This window comes from Dicentrarchus labrax, unplaced genomic scaffold, assembly GCF_905237075.1.
Source record: "Dicentrarchus labrax unplaced genomic scaffold, dlabrax2021, whole genome shotgun sequence".
Classification (NCBI taxonomy): domain Eukaryota; kingdom Metazoa; phylum Chordata; class Actinopteri; family Moronidae; genus Dicentrarchus; species Dicentrarchus labrax.
This window is the reverse complement of record NW_026136715.1, coordinates 12,407,258-12,426,462: the sequence shown is the minus strand read 5'-3', so window position 1 is coordinate 12,426,462 and position 19,205 is coordinate 12,407,258. Positions and strand designations below refer to the sequence as shown.

Genomic DNA, 19,205 nt, shown 5'->3' with positions numbered 1-19,205 from the left:
TAATTTAATTATGCTCTCGGAAAAGGAAATGCTAAGTGGCAGGGATGAGATATCTACAAGGGAGTTTAAATGTATTTGTGCACCACTTCCCACACTGTTTCCCTCAGCAAAGCATAATAAAAAAGATGGCAATTGCAGTAATAAATATAATGTAGGCCTACTATATATGAAAATGTGCAAAAACACCTTCATTTATCCCTCCTGAAAAATACCCCTGCTTCTCCTGCTGTGTAACAGTAGTTGCAGTGTGTGTGAGAGGGGCTTGGCAGAGGCACAGATTCCGGCTGGAGCAGCCACATCTTAATGGAGTCTGGGAAACACAAGGCTTTGGTATGCTAACTTCAGTGTCACTTAGCTGTCAGACACACACAGAGGGCAGCTCTTGAGATCTGAAGAGTTGTCCTGGCATGTGTATACAACACACACCAGCGCATACACAGCCCTTATTATTTCATCCACACGCACCCCCTTGAGTGTTGTGCTTATCAAAGGCTTTGATGTCATTTGTGGCGCCTTTGCCTTTGTATGCTGATTGTGTGTCTGTGTCAGTCCACTTCTTCATACAGTGTCTTAAACCCGAATCTGCATCAGGAAATGGCTGAATAACTAAATGTGTGGCTTTCATTGGTGCAGAATCATGTCACAGCCTTCATCTACACTTCCTCTGTGCTCTGTGTATGTGTGTGCGCTTTCTCTTCACACACACTCAACACTGAAGAACAACTAGAGAGACGTGCCCTTTAGCTTTCCACAATTTTTATCTTTCTGTGTATCTTCTATATGATATATGTGCTGACATCATGCATTAAAGGGCTCATGCTCTCTCTTCTGGTTAAATCAGATGTTTGAATAATAGAGAACAACAGTGCCTTATGGGAAGCTGTGTGTGTGTGTATGTGCTGCCTCATGCATGTGCAAAAACAAGATGCATGCAGAGGAAGAGTCCATGTGGATGTCACATGAATTTACAACGTCGCTTGGTATTACATAACTGTTTGTCATGGTCTCAGGTATTAGCATTACCAAGCATTACAGCAACGTGCCCCCCCTCCTCTTTGATTCTATTTTCTCTCGTCATCCTCCCCTTTCTGCTGTGTCTTCTCCAGGTCACCAATAGGACAGTGCTTTGTGTAGCGCTGCTTCCCAAGAGACGGCAGAGCATCCAGCTGCTGCCGGGGCCCCGGGGTTTAAACTTGCACTGCTGCTGTTTGCCCTGTTGTAGCTGTAGCTGTTTGTGTTGTAGTTTACGCTTGTGCATGTGTGTCTGAGCAGACATGTATTTCCTCCTGCTCCGGTTTTGGCTGCTGCCTGCTTCCCTGTCAGGATTCAAGGGATACAGCTGAGGGACGAGGAGGATGTAAACACATCTGCTTCACATTTTCACATTCTTATCCTCACTGACACTATTGTGCTCTCTGTCTCGATGTCCATCCTTTGCTCTCATGCCTGTCCTGCCCTTGTCACATTCCCGTCTATCAGCTTGAGTATTCATCTTCAGCGAGCCGGACTCGTCCTCTCCGCTTGCCTCCTCCCTCCACTGACTGTCACAGCCATCCATTGTCTCTGCTCATTTTCCTCTCCAACGCAATCTCGCTGTACTATTTTAAAAAAGAAATTCTCATTACATCCATCCTACTTTATTTCTCCTGTCTCATGCTCATGATCACCTCACTATCATCCCTCAGCTAGTTATGTGTCTCAATACAGCATATCCGTATTTGCCTTTGCCTGTGACCTCAACTCTCTCCGTCCGCTCTGTATTGCCCCTCCAGCATTTTTATTTTTATGTCTAGCCTCTGGTTTTCATTATGCTGTGATTTGTTTCATCCTGTTCTGGTTACTAAGAGATGTTGTCTTTAAAAACTATGTGCTGATGCTGTACAGAAGACATGCTGTCAGCGCTTCAGTGGTGCAAGGTCAACTAATTTTTACAGATCACTTCACTCAGCTTCATTCATTATCATTGAGTCTCGCCTGACCTCTTACTCTATATAAACACTAATATCCTCCACACTTTCACCTATTGACCTCACCTCATCATCTGACTGCTCCATGTGACCACAGTCTTGTGAGCTGGAGCAGTTTGCAACTTTAGTAAGATAAACTTGAGCTGTTTCATTTATGTGTTTAACAAATGAGCACTGTTTCCTTTATGTATCAATTTGGTAAAGTCAGGGGTTTTCAACAAAAATAAATTTCTCTACAAAACTGCTTAGTCTGTGCAGTCACACCTCAGATTCCTCCCGCCAATATGCTGCACAGCATATATTAATGATACATTTCTGGTCCCCATTACACGCTGACAGCCAGTTAATCAGTGAGAGATGTTGCTGTCTTAAACTATGTGCAGCTATTCTGTGAAACCTGCAGACAGTGCAACCTGACTACAGGCTTAGTCATAATTCAAAATCTGTTTGCTGTCCTAAATCTGTGATAACAGATATTGAGAGAAATAAATGTGATGCAGTTTTTTAAAACTGCTTTCAGAAGCTCATTATTTTCAGGTTAACATTTTGACTCGTCATTTGTCACATGGACTTCAACAGGGGAACCTTAGTGGGTGTTGACGATAAATGACTTACTGTCAAGGGTGGCTAGAAAAGCGTTTACATTCCTCCAATACTTTACTACTTTTCAATCAGTTCAGTTATTCTTATATATTTTAATAAAGTTTTTATTTGACCTTTTATTGTATGTGCTATTTCCATGGCCTGTTGGTGAAGGACAGAGACAGCCTGGACAATACGATCTGTTCAAAGTTCTTTTTGTGACCAACAAATGATAAAGAAATCGAGGAGCATATTCAACCCACCTGACCTCATCTTAGCAAGTGAATTTCAATTGCGATGGTTTATACTATGGAGGTACAATCCTTAGTAACAGCTGCCATCAAGAGAAAGTAGAATTTGGTGTAACCAGTATGCTTTCTCAGTTTTTCATAGCTAATGCTTTATGCCTTTGAGATATTTTTGTATATTTATATTTATTATCAATGTATTTATTGCCAATTCCACATAATTTTTTAACTAAAAGCATGATTGTTTTAGCCTTGTAATTACCAGTTTTTGTTCTCACATTCATTTACTGACAATAATAATCCCTATATTAACTCAGTAGGTGAGCAGCTGCATACAATTCCCCTTACAGGGATACAATAAGTTGTATTGAATTGAACTGAATGAATTGTCATTTTCAGAATACAGCTACCCACATGGCTTCTAAAAAGAGGCATACATTGCCAAAATTGTGTCTAAAAACCAGTGCCACCCTGGAGTGTTTTAGACTTTATTTTTTTTTCCATCTACCATGCCATCCATGTCTCATGTGTTGTCACTGTCCCCCAATGGTGACTTTTGGAACTTCTTCTTGCATCTTGGAGCAATGCAGCAGAAAACAAACACAAGTGTCAAAGCACAAGTACATATCATTTTTAAACAAGTGTAAAACAGAAGTTTACAAAAATGTAAATAGCACCAAGATGACATACAGTTTTTTTCCAAAAAATACCAGACAAGTGTCCACACAGAGGATGTAAAGTGTGCTTGTCAGTAGAAACCCGTAGCAGCGTATTAGTCCCATATCATCCACTTTGTTTTGTTATCATTTCTCTAATACAAACAGTTTAACATCATAACAATGCAGTCACTTCATATAAGTTAAAAAAAGTAAAATGTGAAAACAAAACAATCATGATCAGAGAAAAAATAAATGCCCTATAGAATAAAATCTCAAGGGAAAATATTGCCCAGCTATACAACCATAGGTGTGCCTTTGTATTTTGTGACTTCCTCACTTCACTAATCTAAATTCCCAGGACATCTGGAGGCACTGGGGTGGAGAGCTTATGGGAAATTACTTTCACCGGTTCAATTAATTAGCATATGTGCAGATGGCATTTGAAAGAGAGAGGAGAGAAGCAGAGGAAGTCACTTGAGCCTAAAGGGAAGCACACACAAGTCTCTTTTTGAAAAATTCTGTAGCTCAAATGCTACTGGTCTCCTTTTTGGTTGGCTGCTTCCCTGGCACAGTCTTTGACCTCCCCTTTCAGCTCAGCTAGCTGTTCTGAATGGTTGGCCAGGGTGCCATTCACCTGGGCAAGGTAGGAGTCCGAGTGCCTCTCCAGCTCTGCCCTGATCCTCTCCAGGTGCTCTGCCAGCTCCCCTAGGTTGCTGCACTGGCCCTCTACATGGCTCACCCTGCTATCAACATCCTTCACCTCCTTCTGTACTTCTATTGCTGTGCTCCTGCAGCCCTGCAGCTCCCCAGACAGCCGTCTCTTCAAGGCTACTAGTTCTCCCTTCAGCTGGGCCAGCCGCCTCTCCCCAGCCCCCAGGAGGGAGGCTTGATGGCCCACTAGTTTGGTGATTCCTTGCACCTGGTTGACTAGCTGGTGCTCTCTCTGCTCCCAGGTGGAGTTAGCGTGGCCCACTTCACTTGCAATAAAGCTAATAGAGTCCTTGAGGCCCTTCAGTGTGCGGTTCACTGAGTTGATGTTGACCTTCAGGAGGGTAATCTCTCCCTGGACTAAGCCCTCCGTGTCCTCCTGGGCGATACGGAAGAGTAGGTTTTGCAAGGTGCTGTTTAGGCGGTCCAGCTGGTTAGAATGGGTGTTCAGGCGGTCAGTCATCTTCTTCTCCATCCCCTCACACTCCTCCTCTATTTCAGTGATACTGACACCCCCTGCTGGCGGCGTGGAGGGTGGGCAGGAGGAAGTGCAGAGGAGCTCCAGATCTATTAACTGTTTCTGAATGCCATCCAAGTCTCCCTCCACTCTCCTCCTCACAGACTCAATTTCTGTCTCCAGTGCTGGGACCACCTGACCCTCGAGGAGTGCCGGAGCAGTGGCATTACTTAGCTCCTCAACAGCCACAAACACTCTCTCTTCCAGGGTCTTCAGCTTGTCCTCCAGCATGGTCTTGAAGCCATCCAGACCACCAGGGAGTCCTGCTACTCCATCAGGTCCACCCTCTGTGGCATTGAGGCGGCCCTCTATGTCCACCAGGCGGGTCTCGATCAGTGTCTCCACGTGTATGCTCTGGTCAGTGAGAGCAGTCTGTAGCTGTCTCTGAGATTCTGTCAAACCTTTGACTGACTCCTCCAGCATCAGCACACGCTGGGAAAGGCTGTTCACCTGCAATAATCAATAACCTATTAGTTCATTGGCATTGCAATAAAATGTCCAGTCATACATGATTGATACGCAGAGATGTTGTTCTCTCTGTAGCGTACACTAGTCTGAAATTTACAGTATTTAGTTAAAGATGAGCGTGGCCATTCTGGAGTAAGACAATTGGTTGTTCAGTGTCATTTTCTGGTCATCAAATAACAACAAAATAACAAAATGGCTCGGAGTGAACTATACAAGAAGCCCAAAAGTATCTGTATCTGACAACTGTGAATGAGACTAAAGGGCCAACTATGTTCCTCCAGATTGACTGACCCCACCTTTAAAGAAATAGTCTGACATTTTGGGAAATACGCTTATTCGCTTTCTTGCAAAGAGTTAGATGAGAAGATCAATATCCCTTGAACGTTTAGCAATAAATATGATGGTACTGGCAATTTACAACTGGTTAGCTTAGCTTAGCTGGAAGCCTGAAAACGGGGAAACATTTACAGGGCTAGTCTGATTCTCTCAAAAGGTAAATACATCTGCCTACCAGCACCTCTAAAGCTGACCAATTAACATTATATATCTCATTGGTTTAATCTCTACAAAGAACAAAGTGTAATAGTGGGACTATTTCTAGGCTGGGCACATTGACTTCCCAGAGTCTCCACTGGTTGTCTAACAACTTGTAGACTTGTAAAACTTGTAAAACCACAAAATCTAGATTTTGTTAAAGATTAAATAAACATTAAAAAAACATTATTTTAAACTTCTCTATATTCTGTGTACATTATTATTATTATATAAGAGTTTTCCCTACATCGAAAACCCCATGAGTAAATTTATTTAGGAAATATTCACTTGACAGATCATACCTGTCCACAGCAGCTCTCAGTGAGAGTTAGACCTTGGATCTGAGCCTGCAGAGAGCCCAACTCCTCCCTGAGCCCAGTCTCTCTTCCATCCAGAGACTGCTGCATCTGCTCTTGGCCGTCCATGTGATCCCTATGGCACTGCTTCTGCACCTCCCCAATCTTTGTGTCACAGTGGTTCTCCAGGCCAGTCAGACGGCGCTCAAAGCCATCCAAGATCTCAGCACGCACTCCAGCCAGCTTGGCATCCAGGATCTCGTCCAGCTGAGCATTGGAGCTGGGGCCAGGGATGGGCCTGCCTTTAGCTCCTTCCAACAGCCTCTTCAACTGGCCATCATGACCCAGGACCATCCCCTAAGGACACATACAGATGAGAGGGAGAACAATTAGCATTTAATGAAGGAGGAGGAGAACTAAGGCCTGATTAATCTGCAATGTTACTGTATCGACTGATCTTTGTACAGGCGTTATTGGTGCAGTACCTGAATCTCCTCTAAGATGTGAGTTTTTGCTCGCAGATCATCCCTCACTTCTGTCACCCTCCCTACTAAGTCTCCAAAACCAGTGAAGGTTTCTCCTCCTTCCAGCCCATCAGGAGTCCCATCTGGGATCACGCCAAATCCCACGGTAGAGTCAGGCACACGGGGAGCATTGGGTAGCAGGGACACCAGGATTTTGTTGGTGTCTTCCCGTAGAGATGTGCGCAGACGCTCCTCAAGGCCTTCCACCACTCCATTGAGAGTGTCCAGACCCTGAGTGAGACGACGCAGGTCCTCCTCCATACGGTCCAAACGTTCACCAGTCACTCCTGAAATCCCAAATTTGTTTCCTGTATTTCCAAGGATCAAACAAAAAGGGAGATTTTATTTTTTAGGAGCACTAAAGAAGGAATCATGCAACATTGAGGGTGTTTAAAAGCTTGCTCAAATGCACACACAAACAGCAATAGTGCAAGTTTAAACTCCAGGGCTTTACATGAAATTAGAGGTGTCAGTTCTCACCATAGTTTGGTCTTCCATTCCCAGCGGGCAGCTGTCCTGTTGGTATTGGTCTGTGGTCAGGCACACCGGGGAAGGGTTTGCCAGGCTCCAGCGTGCCTCCACCAGGCCGCTGGTCCACAGGGGGTCGAGGGCCGTGGGGGAAGCCCTTCATCCCTGGGCGATGGGGCTGACCAGCACCCTTGAAAGGTGGCATCATGACATCAGGCAGCGATGTGGGTCCATCATAGCAGCTTTCTCCAGAGTAGCCAGGACAACATCTCCACTCCAGCTCAGTCACTGTCTTATAACCCACCTTGTACTTTGGCTTGTAGAATGTCCTGTACCTGAAGGAAATATGATAGAAAATATGTTTACAATCAGATCTTAAGAGTATGTTACAATGGTCATATCAGATATTCTATCAGAATAGCTGCACTTGTTTTCACTAATTAAAGAACAACAGAGTCAGAACAGAGGATAAAAAATTGAAGGTGCAAAGCAGAGATAAAGGGATAAAGTTGTTCTCTATGGGATTAAACATGGATTAGAGTGAGATTAGGAGATTAAGATGACGTGTAACATAAATGATGTGGCATCAGGGGATTGAACCACGGTCAGCACCCAATTCGTTGTTATCTTGTTTAAGCTTAATGTCTTTATGATTGTGAATCAAACTCTCTCTTTCTTACACACACACAAACACACAGTAATTCAGTCTGTTCAGTTCTGTCTTTTTTGAAGAGTAAATCCATTCATTATCTATAACTGCTTATTCTTTGGTGGTTTAAGAGGGCTGGAGCAGATCCACTCCTTTAATTTCCCTGTGTGTTTTGAAATTAATATTAAAAAGAATTACAAAATCACATATAGTCTTTCTTCATAAGTGCATCTGCAGTAGATAAAGTTAAGTTAACTTTGTGTTGCTTTTATAATTTCATAAAGTTAGGTGGTTTTATTTTTTTATTTTTTAGGTGAATTAACAGCATTTCTCCCAATGACATTTCTCTGCAGAAGAACTTGTGCATGCATGTACAGACAGCTCATCATGTGAACACTAGAGGGCAGCATTGATATAGTTTATGTTCTACATAGTTTACCATACTGAAGTTAACTTAATGTGAAGAAATAATAACACATTTTAAACTTCACAATCTCTTTAGGACTTAGACTGAACTGTTAAAGGTTTGAGGTGGCACTTTAAATGTTTCATTTATTGGATTTTGATGTTTGAAAAACATACATCACGACAGGACACTTCTGACCCCAGATGCACTTGGTGGTGTACTCAGCCTTCACGTAGGTAGCTACTCCATCCTGCATGGTGCATGTGATGTTCTTCTGGACCACATAGGCACAGTGGTTCCTGCGGGGACAATAGATAGACATTAGAGTTAAACAAGTTACAGCACTGATACGTCACTGCAATACCCATCTCATTAAAGATGACTACAGCCCTTGTTTTGCTCTGTTCCTGTCAAAGTAAGTGTATTAAAGTTAGAATAGCTGAACAGCAACAACTGTAGATGGTTGTAAATGCCTAACATACCTAACATTAGCCAACATTAGCCACCATAATAGCATGTGAGGTTGTACCAGCAAATCTCAGTGTATTAAGTTAATTATTATTATTTCAACGTATGAATTGTAGAAGGAAGAATGTGTTATTTCTTCTCTCAAAAATTACTTTAAGCAAACAAATAGTTGCTTGTGATATTTTCTATCTTAGAAATCATTTCTGTTCGTCATAATGGATGCCTCAGATGATATTTATTTATTTCAAATTGCATTTTTGGTTTCCAACCTATAACCAGATCTTGCAAGTGGGTTTTCATAGAAGAGCTTTGTATTGCATTTAGATAAATTATATTGAGTAGGTTTTACTGTTTAATCTTAAAAACCACAAATTTATGGAAACCTCTGGCATTAAGCAGAATGATGGCAGCGGATATTTGTAGAGCTTTGTCTGGATGGATTGTCAATAGTTTCCCTTGAGTTCACAATGGTAATGCAGCAACTTCCCTACTAACTCAAAACACATTTCTTATTGACATGTTCATTGATTTACAATGATCAAAACTGAGCTGAAATCATATACAGACAAGAAAAAAGAAATACCACTGAGACTGTTTTCAATCCCAAAAGTGCTCTGATATGTCAAGAATACGACACGTAATAACTTCACTATAACTACTTTGAGCAGTTGTTGCATCATGCTGGAGCTGGACCTTCTCTCTCCTTCTCTCGCTTCGTTGCCAGTGCAGCTACAGCGACTGCTGAATGTTCCCCTGGCCCCCGTGCAACACAGGAAATGATGATCTGTGCGCTTTAGGCTCACATGTGAAGCATTTCTTACATTCAGTGGGGAGTGTTTAGCAACACATGCAGTACTTAATGTTGCTCCACAGCTGTTTCAGGACAAATAGAAGTGTTTGGATGGAGCAGGGAGGGACACAGAGGCTGAGGAGGGTCTACATGCCAAGTTAACAGGTTCAGAGGGCTAACAGGCAGGACAGCCTGTCTGAATCTGTGAGAAATCACTGCACTGCTGCTTTCTGCAAATCGCTGACTGTGTTGACAGCGTTTGTGTGCGAGCGTGCGTGTGTGTGACCACTCTCCCTGTGTTGACATATGTTAATAGCGGTGGAAGGAAAAGGGCAGGAGTCAGAATGACAGAGCTCCTTTCATACCAGCCTGACAATCTGCTGCCAGGTCGTGCGTTGTTAAGGAAGTGGCGGTTATGACCTGAACTGATGTGGTATGATGGGAGTTCTTAAAGCACTCTAAACTCACTCAGGCAATTTACTGGTTGCTGCAGATGATTTAATAGCGGAAAAACAAGGAAGTATTGGCAGTCTTGGAAATCTTTAAACATTATTTTCATCAGATGGTGCCAATATATGGCAACACAAAAGGTGCTGCTGAAAACTCATTCTGCTGATGTTACAATGCTGCTAAAAAAATTGCTTTCATGCATTTTTTTCTCACCACCACCCCACCTGCAGGCTCTTTTCTTTACGATTCCTGGGGGGGGGGTTAACAGTTGTCACTCCCTCTGCTCTCATCTGCTGCTCACAGAATAGACAGAGCGCCAAAATAAATGACATTTTCTTTCTTCATTCTTCTTATTATTATTTTTTCTATATTTGTACAAGATCACATTCACATGGTGATGGTAAAGAAAAACTGACGATGCTGTCATCCAGAGAGTTTCAGAACTAGAGTGATTGGTTGAAGTATATGGTAAAACTTTAGTAGTGTTTAATTGATATACATGACAGATTTATCGACTGCAACAAGGACCTTTATGGCTTTGTTATTTGTGTGTGAGAGAGAAAAGCTTCTATACGCATACAAGTATTTCTGACAGTTGAGGGAGAGCACATTGCATGAGTATGTCTGTGTATACAGTACAGTAAGTGTGTGACCCTTCTCACTTTACATGCAGAGCTGATTGGAAGAGTGAAAAGTGACCATGTTCACCAATTTGTTTGTCAGGTGCACATCTGGGGGGAGCCAGTGACCTTCAGACTCACACAGAATGCCTGAAAACTACAGGAATCCAGATGTACAAGGGATAAAAAAAAAAACCTTCCCCTGATCTCTGTTTCTGCCTCTCTGTCCCCAGTCTGCTCTTTGCCTGTTTTCGCAGATCTGTCAATGTCATTTGGGTCTGTGAGTGATATTTTATCCTCACTGTCTTACAGACAGAGGGGTTCTGGCTTTGTGAGAATCAAAGTCGAGTGCTGAGATAAATCCTGTCCCTCTGCGCTGCAGTGTCGGTCAGGGCAACTGTAGGTCACCTCCTCTGCTGTGTAAAAACAAATCTTTATAGGAAGAATGTTGAGTTTCAACTTGAGAGATAGTGATATTGTCTGTGAGCTGCACTCACACGCGTGCTCACACAGGCACATATACACATGCGATGAAGCGCTCGGCCCTTTCATCTCACATCCACAGAGACCACACAGCTCTGCAGGATAAGGATTATATGAGACTTCTCACCAGAAATACAAACCAAAGTGGTGTAAGCTGTCATATGTGAGAAGAAAAGTGCTGTCTTTAGTGTTTGCAAATGTCTCAGCCACATCCAGCTGCTGCAGGGTACCTGATCCAGTAGGATCTAAGATAATGGGGAGAGGAAGGATAAAAAGAGAGAGAGGGGAGTGCTGGTCTTCTCTGAGCTATTTTCACACCTCATCCGTCAACCAGTGTGGCACAAGGAGACTGCTTTTACAAAGTATAAATACTTTCTGATGCTTGTTTTTGTACTCACTGGTGACAGATGGGATGGGTTGGCCACACAGGATTACCCAGTAGGTGCCAGACAGTAAAAGTCACTTAAATTATTTATGACTCACATAAAAAAAAAAAAAAACATTGAAAAAAAACAGTAGGGTAATTGAAATTGCAGTAATTATGATTAACAGTAACAATAAAAAAAGCATGACAGACATTATTTTTAAAATATGCAAGGTATCATGCTATTGTGCACAATCTGACTAGCTTGTCAAAGAGAAATGTATGGTTTTCAAACAAGATTGATGTCAATTGAGGGCAGGTGAACTATTTCCTAGCTTTGGGGCAGCAACAGCAAAGGCATGATAAACCTTTAACTTTAACTTTGCCCCTGGGACAGGCAAAAGCATCTGGTCAGAGGACCTGAGTGAAAAGGATCAGATGAATAGGAAATCACCAATACATAATAAATCCTAACAAGAGTCTACAGCCATGCTAGCTTCTCTGCGAGGCTGTACTTTGGCACAAATGGTGCTAACAAGCAAAAATGTCTTCCATGTTCACCATCTTGCCAACATTTGCTAATTAGCACTAAATACAACTGAAGAAGATATTTGGTCATAAACCAAAGTGTTGGACAAATTAAAACTTTGATCTGATAATGGAATTAGATTAAAGGCCACCAAAATTATCACACTTAATGCTGAGGGGGGCATGAATGTGTGTACCAAATTTCATGGCAATCCATCCAATAGATCAACGGACATTGCCATCCCGCCATACCGCTAGCATTACTAACAATCTTTAACTGCAGCTGATTAGTATGCTTTCTTTAACTGAACTTACCAACCTTACCAAATGTATTATGTGATTACATTCCTCCACAACTAGTATGCAGTTTAAAACAAAATAAGGCCTTTTGGGACTTCCGTGCTAACTAGCCCAGGTCTGAGTCAGTTGTTACTCATTGCTTGTTTGACTCTTTCACAGTACAGATCCACTAAAATGCTCTTTAAAATGCAAATTGGCTTCCTGCATATTACTCTACAGTTGTTGTAAATTGTATTTGAGATATTTCCCAATCTTTCTAACTCTTTTTATACATGTAAAAAAAAATTCTCTTGTGTGTTATACAATTTTTTACAAGTGTAAACAGCAAGTTCACAACACCCAAAATGCTGAAAAAGTCAATGTCTCCAGTTGATCCACACCCTCACTGAACCACCCAACCCCAACTGACTAACTCAAATTCATCAGTGTATTAAACTCTCTTATGCACCTCCCATGTCCTCAGATCTTACTCTCTTCCCCCCCCAAACAATATCAAAACAATCTTCACCTCCTTTCACCATGGAAAGCCACACTCTTTCTTTTGCCTCACTTCCCTCTCTCTCTCCTAACACACTTCCCCCTTTTGATGCCAAAATATTGTCTTTTTTCTGTCATTGCAGCGTGTCATTTTTTGACTGCTAGTCTGGTCCCACTGTAAATATTTCCAGTATAGCATTTCAGTTCCTAAATCGCTTCACAGTTTCCCAGGGGGAAAGCAGAATTCCCATCCCAGATTCTCATGTGGAGCGTTTTCGGCAAATATTATTGCTGCTAGACCTCCACCCTCTGCTGGGCCCAAAACAACTCACCTTTCAAACCCCGTTTTTCTCATAATGTTCCTTTCCTTTTTTCTGCAAAATCTGCAAACGGCAGGTAATCTCTGTTTACTTATCTAAGCATACCAGTCCATGCTCCTGCCTCTGTTTCTAATACTGTGTTTTTTTGATTTTACATGAAGCCCCTCTGTGTTGCCTCATCGTGACCCTGACATGTCCAGCCTTCGAACTTGCCACTTTTCCTTTCATTGCCTCCATTGTTTTGACGCTGTGGCACTAAAGGGCTCACCTTCCTCATTACTGACCACTCTCTCACCTGCAGGGTTCCTGACTGTTTGAACCCAGGCCACTGCTGTTGCCTCTGACAGATTTATGACTGATGCAGGCCAGCTAGAAAACCATGCAATCTTTAATAGGACCTTTAACAACCGTGTCTATGGGCTAACAACTCTCCTCCAGGGCCCATCTCTTTCCATATATGCTTTTAATGAAACCTACTTTGAGCCAACTGGCAGGTTTTGAAGGCCCCATGGTGCAGGGTTGATTGACGTTGCTCTTGTGGCTACTGATTAGTGTTTAAGGAAAGATGAGATACTCCCAGCTCTAGAACCAAGGGATCACACTGCCAGCTCCGGTCATTATTGCTTAAAGGCAGACCATTACTTTTACATGTGCTTAAATTTTGGCTATCAGCCTCTAATCCGTAATACAGCAATAAGACCATGTAGATATGGACACTGTTTACAGTTTACTCTTATTAGTGCCTTTTCCTTTGCTAACTACTACTGCTTATAAATTGCTTTATTGGACAGTCATTGTTTATGTTGTTTTGTTGTGTTATAGTTATGTTGGAGTGCAAAAAGAGGCTCAAACACCAGTAGTGAAAAACACACCAACCTGATCCTCAGGCATTTTCCAAAGCACATAATCTTCTTTGAGTAAGAATAGCTTTTTGTGTTTTTAAATAAAAGGGTAGTCAAAACAGAATAGTTAGATTTGTTAGGCTGTTTGCGCTTAGGAATAAAATCAATAGCATTGTGTTGTACAGAATATGCATTCTAAACAAACGAAAGCAACACTCTTGGAAAGTAAGAGTATTACGTAACTCATGATACCATTGTGCTGCTGAAAGAGATGGGTAGCCTGATACTAGGGCTGGGCAATATGGTTGAAATTAAAACCAGAACTTCAAGGTTCTGTTCCAGAAGGACAAAAAGCTCATTTAAAATCCCACTGATATTTGTGACATAAAAAACTAAACCAAAAATACAACCTTGGAACAGAGCCTTTTTCAACAGTAGGTCATGTGGCGTCTCTTTCAGTATGTTTAAATAGTTCTTTGAAAAACGAACTCCGGCTAGTCCGGAGCTGGTATCATGACCTTGACTTTGTAGGCCATGATATGGAAAATCTAGGGCTGACACTTTTTGGTTGGTTGGTCAATTGTTCGGTCGATAGGGTCACAATTTGGTTGGACAATCGCTGATATTACCTTATCTAAATCCATTATTTTCAGGGGCGGGAGGGACGTATGCAGACCAGGCGTTTTTGGATATATGCTATATTGTCAGAAATCATCTTTGATTATGTATGAAATATTCAAGCTCAATGATTGATCGATAACGTTACTGACTGTCCGTAACACCACGTCTGTTGAACTTTACATTAGCACGTTGCTAAGTGGCTAAAATCTCAGACTGGGGACTTCGGCCTAATGTTGTAATATGGAGGGACAGTTGAGGGAAACTATGTGAACGTTAAGCCTCATTTAAAGCCAATTAAATAACGAGAGTAATATGTTGGATGCTGGTAAGTGTTTTTTCATGTTGTTAGCTTTGTTGTTTATTTTTGTTGTTTTGTCCGCAATTCTCGCTTGGCATGTACGTATAGCCTACGCATGTGCGTGTATTACTGCTGTATGTAAGTTTGCTTAATAGTTTACTTAATGTCCAGAAGGTAAAGATATAACAACATGTGAAAAAGAAATGGTCAAACTGCAAGAATTAATTTTCTTGGCAACGTTGTGTAACTTTGATTAGCACCTGGCAGCTACCAGGTAGATAGATAGACAATATACTTCTTTGGGAGTAAGTTGCTGCCCCAGGTGAAGGAGTTCAAGTATCTCAGGGTTCCTTTACAAATGTAAAATAAGAAAATTGAAAGGAATAGCTTAACATTTTGGGAACTATGCTTATTCTATGCTTCTTGCAGAGAGTTTGATGAGAAGATCAATACCTGTCTTGTGAGTGTATGTGAGCTAAATATGAAGCTACAGCTAGCAGGAGATTAGGTCAAGCGTAAGAGGACACAGCTAGCCTGGCCTTGTCCAAAGGTTAACAAGCTCACATTTTATATTGTTTTTCTTATGCTAAAGTAAGAACACATTAACACGTTATATGTATTTTTTATGCTCAGATAAGCAAGCATCATATTTAACAGTGAGTGATTTAATGATGAAAAAAGTCGAAACTATTTATTTAAAAATAAAATAAAATTGGTCCATCGAAAACACCATGAAATAATTTCATCATGTTATGATTCTATTAAAAGATGATAAACGATAATCTTGAATTAACACATGCTTACTTGAAACTCTGAGTGTATTAGCCCACACCAACACCCCTGATCACTGAGTGTTTACATGCAAATCTTGAACATTTTAGCAGAAAGGTCAGTGAAAGCAATAGTTAGAGAAATATTTGTTGATAAGGAGCTTGGGAATTCATTGCCCAGCCTCTGTGACCCTTAGCAGGAGGTTGGCTCCGTTCTTGTCCTCCACTGGACACTCAAACACAAACTTACAACAGCAACCCATAACCTCTAACCTCCATCAACTCACTGACCTTTCCCCCTTGATCTCTGTCCCATACATCATCGGAAAAAGCCCTCGGATATGTCTCTAATCTGATCAGTGAAGACATGCGGCATCTGCTGGGATACTAATTGATTTATACAAAACCAATTTCCCAGTGATGGGTAAATGTCTCTTGGATTATGTTTCACCTGTTGTTCTGCACTTTGTTTTATAGTGGTATGTCACAGCACAGCATGCTGAGAGACGCTTGTGAGATGCTAGACATTTTTATGTTTGCTTTTAAGCATAGAGATAGCTTCCACAGTGTAAGCATGCCAACAAATAAACAGTTTCTCTCATTTTCTCTTGGAGATGAAGATGTCAATGTCAAAAATGACAACTTTGAATTATTGTTTGCCGCATTGCCAAAGCCATGGGCCAAAACACCCTCAAGGAAATCTGAACTAAGCCACCAATGCACAGTTGCAGCCATAGCCCGGCGTAAGCTTCTATGCAATAAAGCTCTGACAGGTACGGCATTGTAACTGTCTGAGATGCCACAGTCGGTGACTAGAGGGCTATATATTTTCTCACAGCAGCAAGTGGTTGCACTGAGTGAAAGGAATGACTGTGAAATCAAATCACTCGCTTTGCTGCCAAAACACAGATAATAATTCAACATGAAGAAAAAAAAGTCTGCGGTGCCTCAACAGCTGAGAATTATAAAATATCTAAAAAAAAGAAAACAGGCGTGTTTCGTCCACGTGACTGTGTGGTCAGTCAGAGACAACAATTTGTATTTATAAGCTGTAAGCATCCATCACAAAAATACACATAAACAAACACCCACACACACACACACACACACACACACACACACACAACACAAGTCAAAGCATGTGTTATTTTTAAGTCTCTATTTCCACTGACCAGTCGGGCCGACAACAACTGAGCTCATATATCTGTAGTGGTGGTCTGACACTGACATGTCCCTGGGGCCCACTGTGTCCAAGGAGGGTCAGCAGCTCTTGTGTCAACACTATAGTTGGACACAGACACATGTGGGCGAATATTACCAGCTACCAGAAACAAGCAGTGACTAACCATCTGTCATTACTGATCAGTTTGTTTCGATTAGAGCAATCTATAACGTCTGGTAAAAACCTCAGAAAGTCGAAAAGTAAATGTATGCCGCTGTCATGTGCCACCAGCCTGCATTAGACACAAGCAGCAAAGTTTAAAGTATCAGATTTGGGGGAAAATAAGAGGCAGGGCATACAGCAAAAGCAATGTTTATTTATAAAGCACCTTCCAGCAACAAAGCAACATATAAAAAGACTAAAATAAAAAAATAAGCATAAAACATAGAATATAAATACCCTAAATGTAGTTTAAAGGCACCTTTAACTGAGATGCACTGAGTGACATAAATAAAGTAACAAGTAAAGTAGCTGATCACTTTTGCAAAACGTAATTAGCAAAGTAATGCAATTACTTTTTCAATGAGTAATAAATGACATTTTGCCCAGCAGTGATCACGAGGAGGAAAAAAAGTTACAAGTGGAGTAAACATATGATGACATGCTGACTGTAAATGGAGGTAAAGAGATAGATGGGTGAAGGTTATATTAGGTGAGAAAGTTAAATTTGGAGACTAAATGTGGGTAAAGGATGCTGTTCCCTGGAGGTGAGGGTACATGGCAGACTAAGCAGGGCTGGGCGATCAGCAGTGTTCTGTGGCAGTTTGAGTGAAGCAGCAGGTAGCTGGGGAGCTGTCCAAAGACATAACAGCTCTCAAGGGAACCCAAGCAAAAGAGACGGGAAAGGGAGGAAAAACCGAAAGAGCCCTGCAGGCCAAACATCAGCCATCTCTATCCATGCAAAATATATCTGCAGGGCTCTTTTCATCTCATGGCTTCATGGCTTTCAAATAGCATGCAGATTGTTGTTCCTCTCTGCTCATGTGCTCCTGACAATATCAGTCCACTGTATTGTAAGTAAAAACAGAAAAAAAAGAAGATGCATCACCTCTTCTTGTGGATACTGAAAGAGTTAAGCAATTTCAATGCAAACTCAGTTCAAACCACTGTTATTGTTTTAATATTGATTGGAGATTTGTTGTACCACTCCCTTCTTGTAGCGCGTGCCCAGTTGTACTGTAAGTCTCTAATTGACCCCCCGTCCCAAAACACACACACACACACACACACACACACACACAGCGGCTGTGAGGGATCAATACTCTTGTCATCAACTCAGCAACCCCCTTGCTGCACCATAAAGGACCATAATAACGGCTTTGTTTTCATAAGGCAGCATGTCAATGTTGCTCTATAATGTTTATCCCCAGCCACAGATGGTTTTAGGTGTGAACCACAGCAAAGGGCTGATGGTGAGTAAGAGAGAGAAACAGAGAGTCAATTCAGGGATCTGTTACGAAGCCGATGCCCTAACTAAAACCATATTTCTGCGAACTCGCTGGTGACATGTCTTTCTCAAGGGAAATACAGTATGAGGTGGGTCCTGCTTGCAAGCACTCTAGCTACTTGGAATGATTTTTGAATTCAATACCCTGGAGTGTGGGAAGGGAAATAAAATGTGCATTAGCGCCTGTGACATGTCCAAAACGTAGCACTTACTTGTGACGGGTCATGGGCTTGTTTGGTGAATGGTGAGGGTTGAGTCCAGCCTTGTACAGGTTGTATCTGTTTCCATAGAAAGGGTTGACATGACCTCCATAGAAAGTTCCTTTACTGTCCACCACAGATAGCAACTGTCCTAAGAGAAGGAACTGTGCAACCAGTTGACACAACTTGGTCCTCATTGTTATTTTTTTTGTTTTGTCCCTACGTCTTTAAAAGCTCAATAAATTCCAAAGTCTTGAAAATGCAACTGGCTGGTTAGGAAAAGAGGGGAAAAGTGATAGCTGTAGGTTTCTCTGTAGTGTTGAAGTCCCCCGGCTCATGTGCAGTCTTGTCTTCTTCAGTGGGCCCTGAAAGAGACATGGAGCCCAAACAGCTGTAACATCAGCAGCATCTCGTGCAGCACGCTTTCAGTTCGCACTCTAACCACAGTCTGAGCACATAGGACAGAGCAGAGGGAAAACTAGTGAGGCTGAAGAGGGAGGGGAGAGGAAGAGGGGCAAGGAAAACAACACAAAGGTGTGCTGGAGGAGGGGAAAGTTGAAAAAGGAGAGCAGGACAGAGGACAGAAGGAGGGAAGAGAGTGTGAATGTGTCTCTAAAAAAAAGTTTCAGCTCCACACACACACACACACATGCAAGCGTGTGTGAGACCTGCTGACTAGGCTCGACCCTCCAAGTCCTCTGCACTCTGCATGAGTGAGGGTGTGTATGCAAGAAGCAGCGTGCTGCTCTGCTGCCTCTGAAGGGGCAGGCAGACGGGACAGCCTGTATTTGCATATCCCACCCCAACTCCAGCCTGGCTGCTCTGGACAAGGGGGGGTACAGGCTGCTAATATGATTTGGTGATTCTTTCCCTCTTTTCCTCTTTCTTTCTCACACACACATAAATACAAGTACACACATACACACACACATTCAAAGAACAAAATAAAGCTCTGTTACTTAATACAGCTTTAGCTATG

At 42.0% G+C, this 19,205-nt stretch overlaps 1 protein-coding gene across 1 annotated transcript; it reads right to left on the bottom strand.

The window, feature by feature from the left end:
• Positions 1-3,271: 3,271 nt before the first annotated feature.
• Positions 3,272-18,956, bottom strand: LOC127377217 (EMILIN-3). Its single transcript, XM_051424935.1, has 6 exons — positions 18,239-18,956; positions 8,203-8,325; positions 6,984-7,306; positions 6,465-6,811; positions 5,986-6,336; positions 3,272-5,131 (listed from the first exon to the last, which is right to left on the bottom strand). The coding sequence occupies exons 1-6, from the start codon at positions 18,421-18,423 to the stop codon at positions 3,989-3,991; spliced, it is 2,472 nt and encodes an 823-aa protein (XP_051280895.1). The 5' UTR covers positions 18,424-18,956; the 3' UTR covers positions 3,272-3,988.
• Between the last annotated feature and the right edge of the window lie 249 nt (positions 18,957-19,205).